Genomic DNA, 12,384 nt, shown 5'->3' with positions numbered 1-12,384 from the left:
TTTACTTTGTGCTGGCCCTTTCTGTCCTTGTTTCTTAAGTTCTTTGAAGATTATTCTCACCACCCCATTCACCTTTTATGCTCTTTCCAGGAGGTGACATCTTGGGACTGTCACATTTATTATTTTCACCTCTGCTCTCTGTCCCCTATGAACCAACTTTGTCACATTCCCTTCAGTCAAAACAAAAACAAGATCCACTTCAGGTTTCCACTCAGCTTGATCTCTACCTATGACTCATTGGCCTTATCTTCCTAATCTTTATGTCAGCTCACCCAGGTCAACTCTGTTACCTATTTCTGAAGATGTCTGGTTTTGAGATCATAACCATGAGGGACTAATATCTCATCAGGCCTGGCTGAAATCATCAGCCAGTGTAGATAGAGTTCAAAATGTGGGTGTCTTTCCAGACCTCTGCCCCATTAGGGAAAGATAGAGACAGGCTTGAAGTATGGATTGACCTGCCAATGCCCATGTCCACTGGAGAAGCAATTACAGAAATCAGACCTCACACCTTCTTTTTTTTTTTTTTAAATTTTTATTTATAGAAAGGAAACATTAGCAAAACCATAGGATAAGAGGGGTACAGCTTCACAATTCCCACCACCAGAACTCTGTATCCCATCCCCTCTCCTGATAGCTTTCCTATTCTTTATCCCCCTGGGAGTATGGACCCAAGGTCATTGTGGGATGCAGAAGGTTGAAGGTCTGGCTTCTGTAATTGCTTCCCCGCTGAACATGAGCGTTGACAGCCTGTCTTTCTCTTTCCCTAGTGGGGGAGGGCTCTGGGGAAGTGGAGGTCCAGGACATATTGGTGGGGTTGTCTATCCAGGAAAGTCTGGTTGGCATCATGCTAGCATCTGGAACCTGGTGGTTGACAAGAGAGTTAACATAAAAAGCCAAACAAATTGTTGACCAGTCATGGACCTAGGAGTTGGAATAGTGCAGATGAAGAGTTGGGGGGGGGTCCTCCATTTTGTAGATAGCTAGTAGGCATATTTTAGTTAAATTCCACTAACATCATTGCAAGACTGGCCAGCTCCTCATGGGGCGCGAGCGCTTCCACACTACGACCATCATCTCTGGCATTATGCTATCCCACTGCAGAATACTGTGCCCCAGTATGGTTCCGTAGCCCCCATGTCTGCCGGGATAGCCTGAGGGTACTTCTTCCCGAGCTAGTGCTCTCTGGGTTGGAGAGAACTCAACTGGAGCTGATCTAGGCTGCTGTGTGGGAGAGGGATCAGGAACTCGTGCTGCACCAACTTCCGCAGGAGATACACTCTGGAACTCTCGGAGCCGGAAAGCAATTTCCAAGTGTCTTTAATCAGAAGAGCAGCTGTTTTTATACTCTCCAAGTAGGGTGGAAACAGGATGTGATATAGAGAGGGTGGAGAGAAAAGTGACTGGTGAAAATCAGAGTGTGACAAAGAAGGGATCAGTGTGTGACAAGGAGGGGGTGGAGCAAGAGAGAATCTTATCATAGAACCACCAATGCCCTGGAGTGCTTTATGTAAAAGTGATTTATGTAAATAGACCAAAGCTTTGGATCAGTAAAATCCCTATATAGGCATATGGTTAAGCAGAAGCCAGGGGTGGTGACAACTACCCAACACATGTCCACTTGGTCGATTCCAAATTATATTCCTCCATGAGGATAATTTCTGGAACTATCCGTTCCACCCCGGTTCTATGGCTGCCAGTTCTTAGCAACATCGCCCCGCCAGATATTCGTCGGGATGCGGCATCATCTAAGTTCATTTCCCACGTCTACACTTGACTGGACCTGCCAATATACGCGGATATCTTCGCCCACCCTGTCCAACGCTTGACGTCTTGTCACCCAATCTGGTCCCCTATGCCTACACTGAACTTCTCTGTTCCAGTCTCTTGGAAACAGAGTTGGCAGTCAGCTGAGGTAAAGAACAAACACCTCATCACAGACCCCTGCAAGCATCAACCCGGCTTTGACCTAGCACGTCATGATTGGGCCCTCCTCAATCGCTATCGAACAGGCCATGGCTGGTGTGCCGCTATGTTCCATCGCTGGGGAGCCAGAGACGACCCGAACTGCCCCTGCGGCTCCAGACAGACTATGACCCACATAGTCAACGACTGCCACCTCTCCAGATTCAAAGGAGGTCTCGAAACTTTACATCAGGCTCAACCTGATGTTGTTGACTGGCTATGGAAGAAGGGCAAACGCTAGAAGAAGAAGAAGTTAAATTCCAAAGGGCCTATGGCTATACTAGTTTATTTTTTCCTTTTTCTTTTGCCACCTTCTACACCTCATAATAATCCTGGGTATATACTCCCAGAGGGACAAAGGATAGGGAAGTTGCCAGTGGAGGGGGTGGGATACTGAACTCTAGTGGTAGGAATTATATGGAATTTTACCCCTCTTATCCCATAATCTTGTCAATAATTATTAAATCACTAATAAAAATAATAATAATAAATGTGGGTGGCAAGCTGGCCCTCCACACAGTTGAAAGTAAGATGTTCTTTTTTTTGGGTTTCAATACAAAATAAAAGCTTATTTTCTCTATTATTATTATTATTATTATTATCTTTATTTATTGAACAGAGACTATCAGAAATTGAGACGATAAGGGGAGATAAAGAGGCAGAGAGAAAGAGTCGCCTGTAGCCCTGCTTCACCACTTGTGAAGCTCTCCCCCTGCAGGTGGGGACCAGGGGCTGGCACCTGGGTCCTCGCACACTTTTAACATGTGTACCCAACTAGGTGTGCCACCACCCAACTCCAAAGCTTTTTCTCTCATCTTAAGTTGTCTAGAGGCAGGGATCTGAGGAATCATGGTAGAGGGGAAAATAGACTATTCTTAACCCTTGGGCTTCAGAGAAAGGGAGACAGAAAACATGAGCATGTGGTCGCTTTTGTATTATGTACGCCATGCTTTGATGACCAGACTCTTCAGGGCTAGATGCCAGTAAGAAGGCACCATTTTGTTTCTGATATCACTCTTATAGTCTTTCTTTCTTTCTTTCTTTCTTTCTTTCTTTCTTTCTCTCGTTTCTAATTAATTAATTTTTTTTTTTTTTTTTACTTTATAAAGGACCTCCAGTTATTCATTCTGGAATCAAAGACCTCAAGGTCTTGAAAACAACCCAGTCTGGCTTTGAGGGATTTATCAAGGACCAGTTCACCACCCTCCCTGAAGTGAAGGACCGCTGTTTTGCCACCCAAGTGTTCTGCAAGTGGCGCTACCAGATCAGAGATGTGGACTTTGATACCACCTGGTACGAGCATGTGCTACGGTCTGGTGCTGGTGCATGTGGTGAAGTGGGGTTTGCCATCTTCCCAGGGCTGGGAGTTCATGGAGTTTTCAATCTGAAACGGGAACTCAGATGCTGTTCAATCCAACCTTTCTACTGTTCAAGATTGTACTTGCTGGATAACAAACGCAATGATCTGGCTGGCTACCTTTGGTTAACTTTGGGTTTGTTTGTTTGTTTTGCAAGTTCAGCTGTTTTAGTTCTCTATATTCTACAAATGAGTGAAATCATCCCATAGTTGTCTTTCACCGCTTTACTTATTTCACATAGTATAATCACCTCAAGTTGAAAGATAATGATCTAAATTTGAGTTATTAAATATGCACTTCAGTCTTAGGTGTTGTTAGATACAGTGCCCTTAAATAGAATACTTATCATTTTTCTCTAAACTGTCCCCCCCAATTTATTTATTTATAATGAGAGACAGAAAGAATGAGAGATAAGAGTCAGAGGACCACAACACTGCTCAAAATGAGTTAAGGCCAAAATGAGATGATATATTTATTCTTTATAAATGTTAAACATATACACATATGATAATCATTATCATGTTCTTGAAAAATGGTAATTAGGCCTCTAAATTCTAAGAGGAATCCATCAGTCCTCTCATCATCTTATTTATTCACTAAAGCTTTAACTGTTAGAAACTCAGGGCCAGGCAGTGGCACACCCAGTAGAGCAGACATGTTATAATGCTCCAGGGTGTAATTTCAAGCCCCTGATCCCCACTGGCAGGGGGGAAGCTTCATGAAGAATATTGCATATAATATATATAGAATATAAAAAATATAAAGAATATTGCAGGTGCCTCACTTTCTCTCTCTATCTCCATACCCCTTTCCCTCTCAATTTCTGTCTGTCTTTAATATATGAAATGATCCTATGATGAGTCAAAATCCCTCCCTCACCCCATCTTCTTCTTCCCCCTGGTAAAGTTTCATTCTTTTTTCACTAGGTGATAGATAGGTAGATTAAAGAATGCTGATAAACACCCTCATCTTGATCTGCACCCCCGCTTCAGTTCCACGTTCCACATGGGATGTATTTATTTTAATGAGAACATGAAATTAAATATACAAGAGTTATTACATTAAATATATTAAATATATATTAAATGTATTTTAATATATTATATTAATATACGATATATTATTATATTATATAATATATTGTGTAATATAATATATCATGTATTTTAATATATTATTATATATTATATAATATATTATATTATATATTCTATATAATATATTATATTAATATATTATATATTATAAATATATTTTAATATATTAAATATACAAGAGTCAGACTACAAGTTAGACACCCTATTGAAGAGTGGGAGTCAAGAGTGAATCATTTAGATTTCAAAGTCAGATTTCTCTTGTACAAATTGGGGGTAATAACAGCACTACCTCAAGTTTTGAGAATTTAGAGAATTCAGTGAAGTAATAATATGGAACACAACAGAAAACCTAGTTAAAAAAATGTCACAAGGAACCAGTTAAACTGAGAAACAAGGGAATGAGAATTCTTGGAAGTTCTTTTATTAGGGTCTTCAAAGATGAACGTTGATTTACTAGATTTTACTAGACAATCTAGTGATGCCCAGTATGCTTGTTGAATGGTGTGTGTGTGTGTGTGTGTGTGTGTGTGTGTGTGTGTGTGTGTGTGTGTGTGAAGAATGAGATTTCTTTTCTTTTTTGCATGATTAGATACTAGGCTCTTCTAAAATCAGCAATAAAAATTTTTTTCTGGGCAATTAAAAAAAAAAGCACTGCTTAACTTTATACTGTACTCCTAAAAACCACCATGTGACGGTCCTGGTTGTCTGTTCATATCCTAGGGCCACTGTTCGGGACATTATCCTGTCAAAATTTGCTGGCCCCTATGACAAGGGAGAGTACTCACCTTCTGTCCAGAAGACGCTCTATGACATTCAGGTGCTCTGCCTGAGCCAGGTTCCTGAGGTCTGTTTTGTCATTTGCCATTCTGAAGGCTGAACAAACTTGCTGTGTCTCTTGTCAGCTCTGAAAAAGGATTGAGAGTTAAAATATGAAAGTGGAAGACACATACAAGGGGCATCTGTTGTTGTTTAAAAGCTTGTTATACCAAGTGAAAAGAGCGAAAAATGGGGGGCGGGGGAATCTGTCCAACCTGAAAATACAGGCCACTCCCATAGTTCTTTAGTTTTGTTGCAAATTCTTTGAGTCTCTGCAGCCAGATACAAGTTAAACCATGAAACTAAAATCACTAAGAAAAGAGCAGTTAGACTGAGGGCCTATGTTTCAAGGATGGTAGACAACAAAGCACAAATGGTATGAGATTTCATTTACATATCCACCCATGCACCCATCCAGCATCTACCCAGCATATATCTGTCCATCCGCCCATCCGCCCATCCGCCCATCCATCCATCCATCCATCCATCCATCTGATATTGTATAGTTACTACCTCTCTATCAACCTGAGGAATACAAAAACATTAGATATGACCCAAATGCCAAAGGACTCATTATTCAGTGAAAGAAGGAAATAAATAATTGATTTTTAAAAAGATTTTATTTACTTATTAATGAAAAAGATAGGAGAGAGAAAGAACCAGACATCACTCTGGTACATGTGCTGCCGGGAATTGAACTCAGGACCTCGTGCTTGAGGGTCCAGTGCCATAGCCACTGCGCCACCTCCTGGACCAGAAACATTGATTTTTTTTTCATTAAAAATAATCTACAGACTGGCAAAACGATGCACTTGGATGGCACTTTTATTCCATATTTTCAAGCCATATTCAAGCCCTGCCTTGACTACATTGAAAGAAGCTTTGGTACTGTGGTTCCTATCTCTCTCTCTCCCTTTCTCTCCCTTTCCCTCTTTCTTCCTTCTACCTGTAAAAGTCAGACCGGAGTAGTGAAACAGTGGAGATGACAGATAAAATAAAGTAAGGAATCGAGTGGAATGACAGTGCAATAGAGAATAACATTTTATGGAAACAAAGAGAAAGACTTCTAACTCAGGAATAGAGGGCTTAACCATTCAAGTTTTGTGAAGGAAGATGCATTTAAACTGAGTCTTAAGGGGTTAGTAGGAGTTAACTTGTTTCATACTTGAGGGGGAGGAAGAAGCTAAGTATGGAGATAAGATATTGCATACAACAATTGTTTACTGTTGTGCATCTTCCATAGGTGAGGCTTAGACCTGGACAAGAGAGAAAAGTGTCATGGTCTAGCACTGGAGAAACCTCTCAGGCCCCTCTCTGGCGCACTTTCTTCTAGATGATGACCCAATGGGGTTAGGGAAAGATAGAAACAGGCTAGAGAGAAGCCACATTCAGGACAGAAGCAATCACAGAAGTCAGAACTCTCATCTTCTGCACTTCAAAGAGTTTTAGTCCATACTCCCAGAGGGATAAAGAATAGGAAAGTTTCCAGTGGAGGGGACAGTACATAGGACTCTGGTGGTGGGAACTGTATGGAATTACACCCCAGTTGCAACTATAACCCCATTACAATCTTGTAGATCAATATTAAATCACTAAAAAAAAAAAACAAATAAAAATACATAAAAGAGGGTCAGGTGGTAGTGCAGCTGGTTAGGCACACATGGTGCAAAGTGCAATGACCAGTGTAAAGATCCCTGTTCAAGCCCCCAGCTCCCCATCTGCAGGGAAGGTCGCTTTACAAGCAGTGAAGCAGGTCTGCAGGTGTCTGTCCTTCTCTCCCCCTCTCTGTCTCCCTTCCTCTCTTGACTTCTCTATGTTCTATCCAACAACAGCACAACAATGACAATAATAGTAATAATAATGACAACAATAAGGGTAACAACAAGAGCAACAAAATAGGAAAAATGGCCTCCAGGAGCAGTGGATTTGTAGTGTAGGCACTAAGCCCCAGCAATAACCCTGGAGGCAAATATATATATATATATCAATGGGGTCAAGAAAGCACACCTTTCAAAGACTACTGCAACCCTTTTGAGATCTTCATTTGGGATATGTGCACCTCCTAGAATTTTTTTCCCCAAATATCTGACAGAAAACTTCCACAAGTGGTACAGGTTCTCCCCTTATCAAACCTCTCAAAGACATATGATACCACTAGTTAAGTGTCTCCTTAGACCTGAGAGTGAGTACAGAGGTAGATGTTACCAGGAAATATGCATAGGACTTAACATGCAAACTTTAATATCAAACAATGAGAATCCAAGAGAAAAGATGGGCTGAGCCAGGAATTGGAGGCTGACTCTTCCAGTGTAACCCTATCCTAGCATTCTACTCCAAATAGCCAGAAAGATTTAAATTAGAACCCAGCTTTTCAGGCTGTAACAGATATATATTTGTCAAGTGGAAAGAAAAGCACATTTCACTTAATTTTTTTAGCTTGATTTGTAACTTAAAAATCTTTAGACATCTGGTATGTAGGCATCCAACTATACTCTCATCCCAAGGCCTGCAAATGTTAAGGACAGGATTGGAGATGAGGGAATGGAATAAGAATATAAGAAGTTGACTGGTCAACACCAGGAGACAAGTTGGGTGCTGAAGTGATGTCCACATTTCTGACCTACAGAAGGCTTACTTTTCTGAAAATCAAACGGATGAGAAAAGAGTAAGCCCGCCATCTAATAGACTGTCAGAAAAATAACTGTGTTGGCAGTAGAGCAACCTCAGATAGTTTCACAGGGGCAGAGATGTAACTTGAATGACAGGTTAGTCAGAGACTGTGAGGGGAGGAGTGAAGAAGAGAGATTTGTAGTGGTCTGGGAGGTAGCTCAGTGGATAAAGCATTGGACTTTCAAGTGTGAGATCCTGAGTTCAATCCCTAGCAACACATGTACCAGAATGATGTCTGTGTGTTCTCTCTCGCTCCTATCTTCTTCATAAAATAAATAAAATTTTAAAAAGAGAGAAACTTGCAATTTCTCCAAAGTGATACCTTTTATTATGGGTTTCAGATAGAAGATATGGAAATCAGCCTGCCAAATATTCACTACTTCAACATAGACATGTCCAAAATGGGATTGATCAACAAGGAAGAGGTAAGAAAACTATAAAAATATTAAAACAAATTTTCTCCCTTCCTACCTTCCTATTTTTGCCTTCTTGCTGTGTGTGTGTGTGTGTGTGTGTGTGTGTGTGTGTGTGTGTGTGTGTGTGTGTTTTACTACCATCAAAATTATTGCTGGGGACTCGGTGTCAGCAGTATAAATCCACCACTCCCAGTAGCCTTTTATTTCTATTTTATTTGATAAGACAGAGAGAAATTGAGAGACGACTGACAAGGAGAGAGAAAGATAGAGACCTGCAGACTTGCTTCACTGTTTGTGAAGCCTGCCTCCTGCAGGTGAGGAGTGGGGACTAAAACCAGGGTCTGTGTGCATGGCAACATGAGCGCTCAAGGCTCAATCACCGCCTGCCCCCTCCCTCTCTTGTCTTCTTCGTAAACTTGTAAAAATGTCACCAACTTGAACTCTCCACAGTTGTAACTTCTGGAATGTTTATAGTTGCCACTGATTAGAGCCCTCTTAGACTCTGGGTCTTTCAATACCTGAAAGTTCAGTACTCTAGAAGTGGATGGATGATTGTGAAAGAGGGTTGGAAATGTCAGTGAGTGGAAGACGAAGAGTGTGCCCTAGGGAATGGCTCTGAGATCCACTTCTCAGAAAGAGCCACATAAGGACATATTGTTCTTTTGTCCAAGAGATAGAAATAAAAATCAATTTTCATTTTGCCCATCATCTCTATCTTTTGCTTAAGTAGTGAATTCACTAGGTCAGCTGAGGTAAAGAACAAACACCTCATCACAGACCCCTGCAAGCATCAACCCGGCTTTGACCTAGCACGTTATGATTGGGCCCTCCTCAATCGCTATCGAACAGGCCGTGGCCGGTGCACCGCTATGTTCCATCGCTGGGGAGCCAGAGACAACCCGAACTGCCCCTGCGGCTCCAGGCAGACTATGACCCACATAGTCAACGACTGCCACCTCTCCAGATTCAAAGGAGGTCTCGAAACTTTACATCAGGCTCAACCTGACGCTGTTGACTGGCTATGGAAGAAAGGCAAACGCCAGAAGAAGAACTAGCATATAAGGCACATAGAAAGTGTATGGGAGGGTGGTACACCTGGTGGAGCGTCACAGTGCACAAGAACCTGGGTTTGAGCCCCTAGTCCCCACCTGCAGGGCAAAAACCTCATGAGCAGTGAAACAGGGCTGCAAGAATTTCTGTCTCTTCCCTTTTCTATGACCCTTCCCTCTCGATTTCTAGCTGTCTCTATCCACTAAATAAATAAACGTAAAAATTTACAAAATAGGAAAGTGTATGTGTGCTTCTAATTGCAATTAAAGAAGATAAGATGAGCAAGTTTAGTTTTTGAAAGGAAGATTTGTCTTGGAAAAAGAAAACATTCACTTTTTCTTGGTTTTAGCCTTGACAGAAGGTTCAGCCAAATCTGACTAGACTGACTGAAATACTGACCAGCTAGCCTGTTGTCACCAGACCTAGGAGTTCAGAATTGTCCCTCCCACCCTATTTGGACCACTTTCAAAATAACAGGATTTCTGATGCATTCTCCCACAGACTTCTAGAAATTGAAACACCATTCTGATAGCTTCTTATAATGTGCGTAGGGGGAGTGAGATAGAAAAAGGTGATTATTAATGTGATTCAATGCCATTGAATCATATCCTTTGGTGGGCAAAGACCAATAAAGGCATTTTTACAAGATCCTATAGTCTCAGTCTGTTGACTCAGAAGCCTTATTAGTCACAATTCTTCTGGCCAGGCATCTTGTTTGTGCTCTGCAAATTATACCGGTGGACTTCAGCACCACCCCTGATGCAGACGAAGACTGAGTAGAGGTGCTGGGAAGCAGGACTCATGTCTGGCTTGATATCACTATTGTAAGATGACATTAGAAGCTCCTGTTGAACCTTGAGTTGCGGAGAACATCTTGGATGCACTTATTCTTCAGTCATACCATCTCTTTGCCAACATTTGTCTTTAGGGAGATACCCACAGCCACTGTCAGACTCTCCCTCAGTAGATGTATATAAAGTAAACACAACATGTGAGAGGGTGGGCCGCGGTGCACCCAGTTAAGCGTACGTAATACTATGTGGAAGGATCTGCACAAGAACCTGGGTTCGAGCCCCAGTCCCCACCTGCAGAGGGGATGCTTCACAAGCATTGAAGCAGGTCTGCAGATGTTTATCTTTCTCTCTCCCTCTCTATCCCCCCCTCAATTTCTCTCTGTCCTATCCAATAAAACAGGAGGAAAAAAAAAAAAGGAAAAAATGGCCACCAGTAGTGATAGATTCATAGTACCAGCACCCAGCCCCACTGATAACCCTGTTGGAAATAAAAATAAAATAAAAAGACAACATGTGACAAATAACAAGGTGGGGTGACAGAACTCTAAAGGCATAATTGTCTGGAGCTATTGATCTTTGAACTAACAACCTTGAGGACCCCAGATGCCTCTGAGAATGTAGCTGTATTTTATGTAGCCGTGAATGCTGATTGGTGTCCCAAGTGAGTCATCAAAAGAAGGTTAATTATTCTCACTACACTCTACTTTAAAAGCAGAGATATATAATACAGTTCACAAACACTGGCATCTAAATGATTCAAACTTTCCACAGACTCTTATATTTTCTGGAAAAACCAATTGCTCTTTCAACTCCTGCCAAAATAATAATAATAATAATAATAATAATAATAATAATAAAAGCACTACCATACTTTTATGAAGGGCCTGTTCATTTTCCCTAGCAATTGTTTCTATTGTTGATTTACCATTGATTCACTTAAAACAGAGAAGTCTTTCTTAATGGTTCAGAAGTAACCATGTGGTCTTCCTACAGGTCTTGCTACCACTGGATAATCCATATGGTAAAATTACCGGTACAGTCAAGAGGAAGCTGCCTTCAAGACTGTGAGATAGCTGTCATCAGCTGGAGCCCATTCTCAGCTGAGGAATTTAAGCCAATCATGATGGAAAATATAATATGTAACCATGCAGATTTCAACCTAGTATGTTGATGCTATTAATTTCCTTTCTCCTACCCCTAGCTTCGCAAAGTGCTTTGAATAGTAATTATAGTATGCTTGGGTAGATAAAACTTATTTCACAGATGCTGAATAGTTTTAGAGCTCACATGAATCAGTATTTCTTTTTAGTTATCTTGTGTCTTTCTCTCTTAGAGAAACTGTCACATTAATTCACTACTAATCATGAATTAATGGAGGTGACATATTGATTAACGAGTCCATAAGTTTAAGAAGCATTATTACTTTCATTTTACTGGTGTTTCTGGGTAATTCAGAAAATGCAGTGGCAAAATGATGTTTTGTAAAATACCTCCACTGTGACTTCTATTAAGCCAAAAATTTGAAATTTGTGAGAATGCTGTAGCATTTGTATAACTGGGACTTTATTTCTGCTCTAATAGTACTTTTGAAATCTGCATATCCTGGTTTTGCTACTTTTATGATCCTCAGAGAATTAGATCCCTGAAAAGACATGGAAATTGTTTATTTGACTAATGCATCATATGTACAAAAAGTCACATGTAATGAATGCTAAATGAACACACAGGTCAGTATACGTATAGAAAGAGCAGGGAGTAAATGTATGACAAGATCAGCAATGATGATTTCTGGATGCTGGGATTATGAGTGATCTGTATCTCTTGCCATATGATTTTCTAAATCTTCTAAATATGAGCATTTATTACTTTTGTAATCAGAGAAATAAATATATTAAAATGTACAGGTTTGAGTTGTTATCTTTGTGTCAAATAACTAACACTGGTGTTGTGTATGTGCCATAAAACTTCATGAACTAGAAATTTAGAAACCCATAGTGACAACCTGCAGGCGCATGGTGGACTGTGGAAGGATCCAGGCTGTGCGGATGTAGAAAGCATTGTGGGTGGGCTGGATAGACTTAAAAGTACAGTCAGCCAGAAGTCACTCTCTTTGGGCTATTGTTGTTCCACCATGGCTACTTCTCCTGGGAACTGAACATGTGTGACTCTGCTAGCCGATAAACTTTAAGACCCCTCTACAGCCATGAGCAATCTGTAC

At 40.8% G+C, this 12,384-nt stretch overlaps 1 protein-coding gene and 1 long non-coding RNA gene across 3 annotated transcripts in view; both read left to right on the top strand.

Moving 5' to 3' along the window:
• The window catches only part of LOC103115007 (uricase), a 113,103-nt gene extending 101,036 nt beyond the window's left edge, over positions 1–12,067 (top strand). For both annotated transcript variants that reach the window (XM_060202251.1, XM_016188876.2), the window contains exons 5-8: positions 3,075–3,258; positions 5,141–5,264; positions 8,248–8,331; positions 11,160–12,067. In XM_060202251.1, coding sequence (XP_060058234.1) covers positions 3,075–3,258; positions 5,141–5,264; positions 8,248–8,331; positions 11,160–11,234 — 467 coding nt within the window. In that variant the 3' untranslated portion in view covers positions 11,235–12,067. The remainder of the gene's footprint in view (positions 1–3,074; positions 3,259–5,140; positions 5,265–8,247; positions 8,332–11,159) is intronic.
• LOC132541256 (uncharacterized) lies at positions 8,481–10,020 on the top strand. Its single transcript, XR_009552423.1, has 2 exons — positions 8,481–9,064; positions 9,378–10,020. It is a non-coding gene; the product is annotated as an uncharacterized LOC132541256 (long non-coding RNA).
• Positions 12,068–12,384: the final 317 nt, after the last annotated feature.

This window comes from Erinaceus europaeus, chromosome 11 (genome assembly GCF_950295315.1).
Source record: "Erinaceus europaeus chromosome 11, mEriEur2.1, whole genome shotgun sequence".
NCBI lineage: Eukaryota > Metazoa > Chordata > Mammalia > Eulipotyphla > Erinaceidae > Erinaceus > Erinaceus europaeus.
The sequence above is the reverse complement of the archived record's forward strand: the minus strand, read 5'-3'. Positions and strand labels throughout refer to the sequence as shown.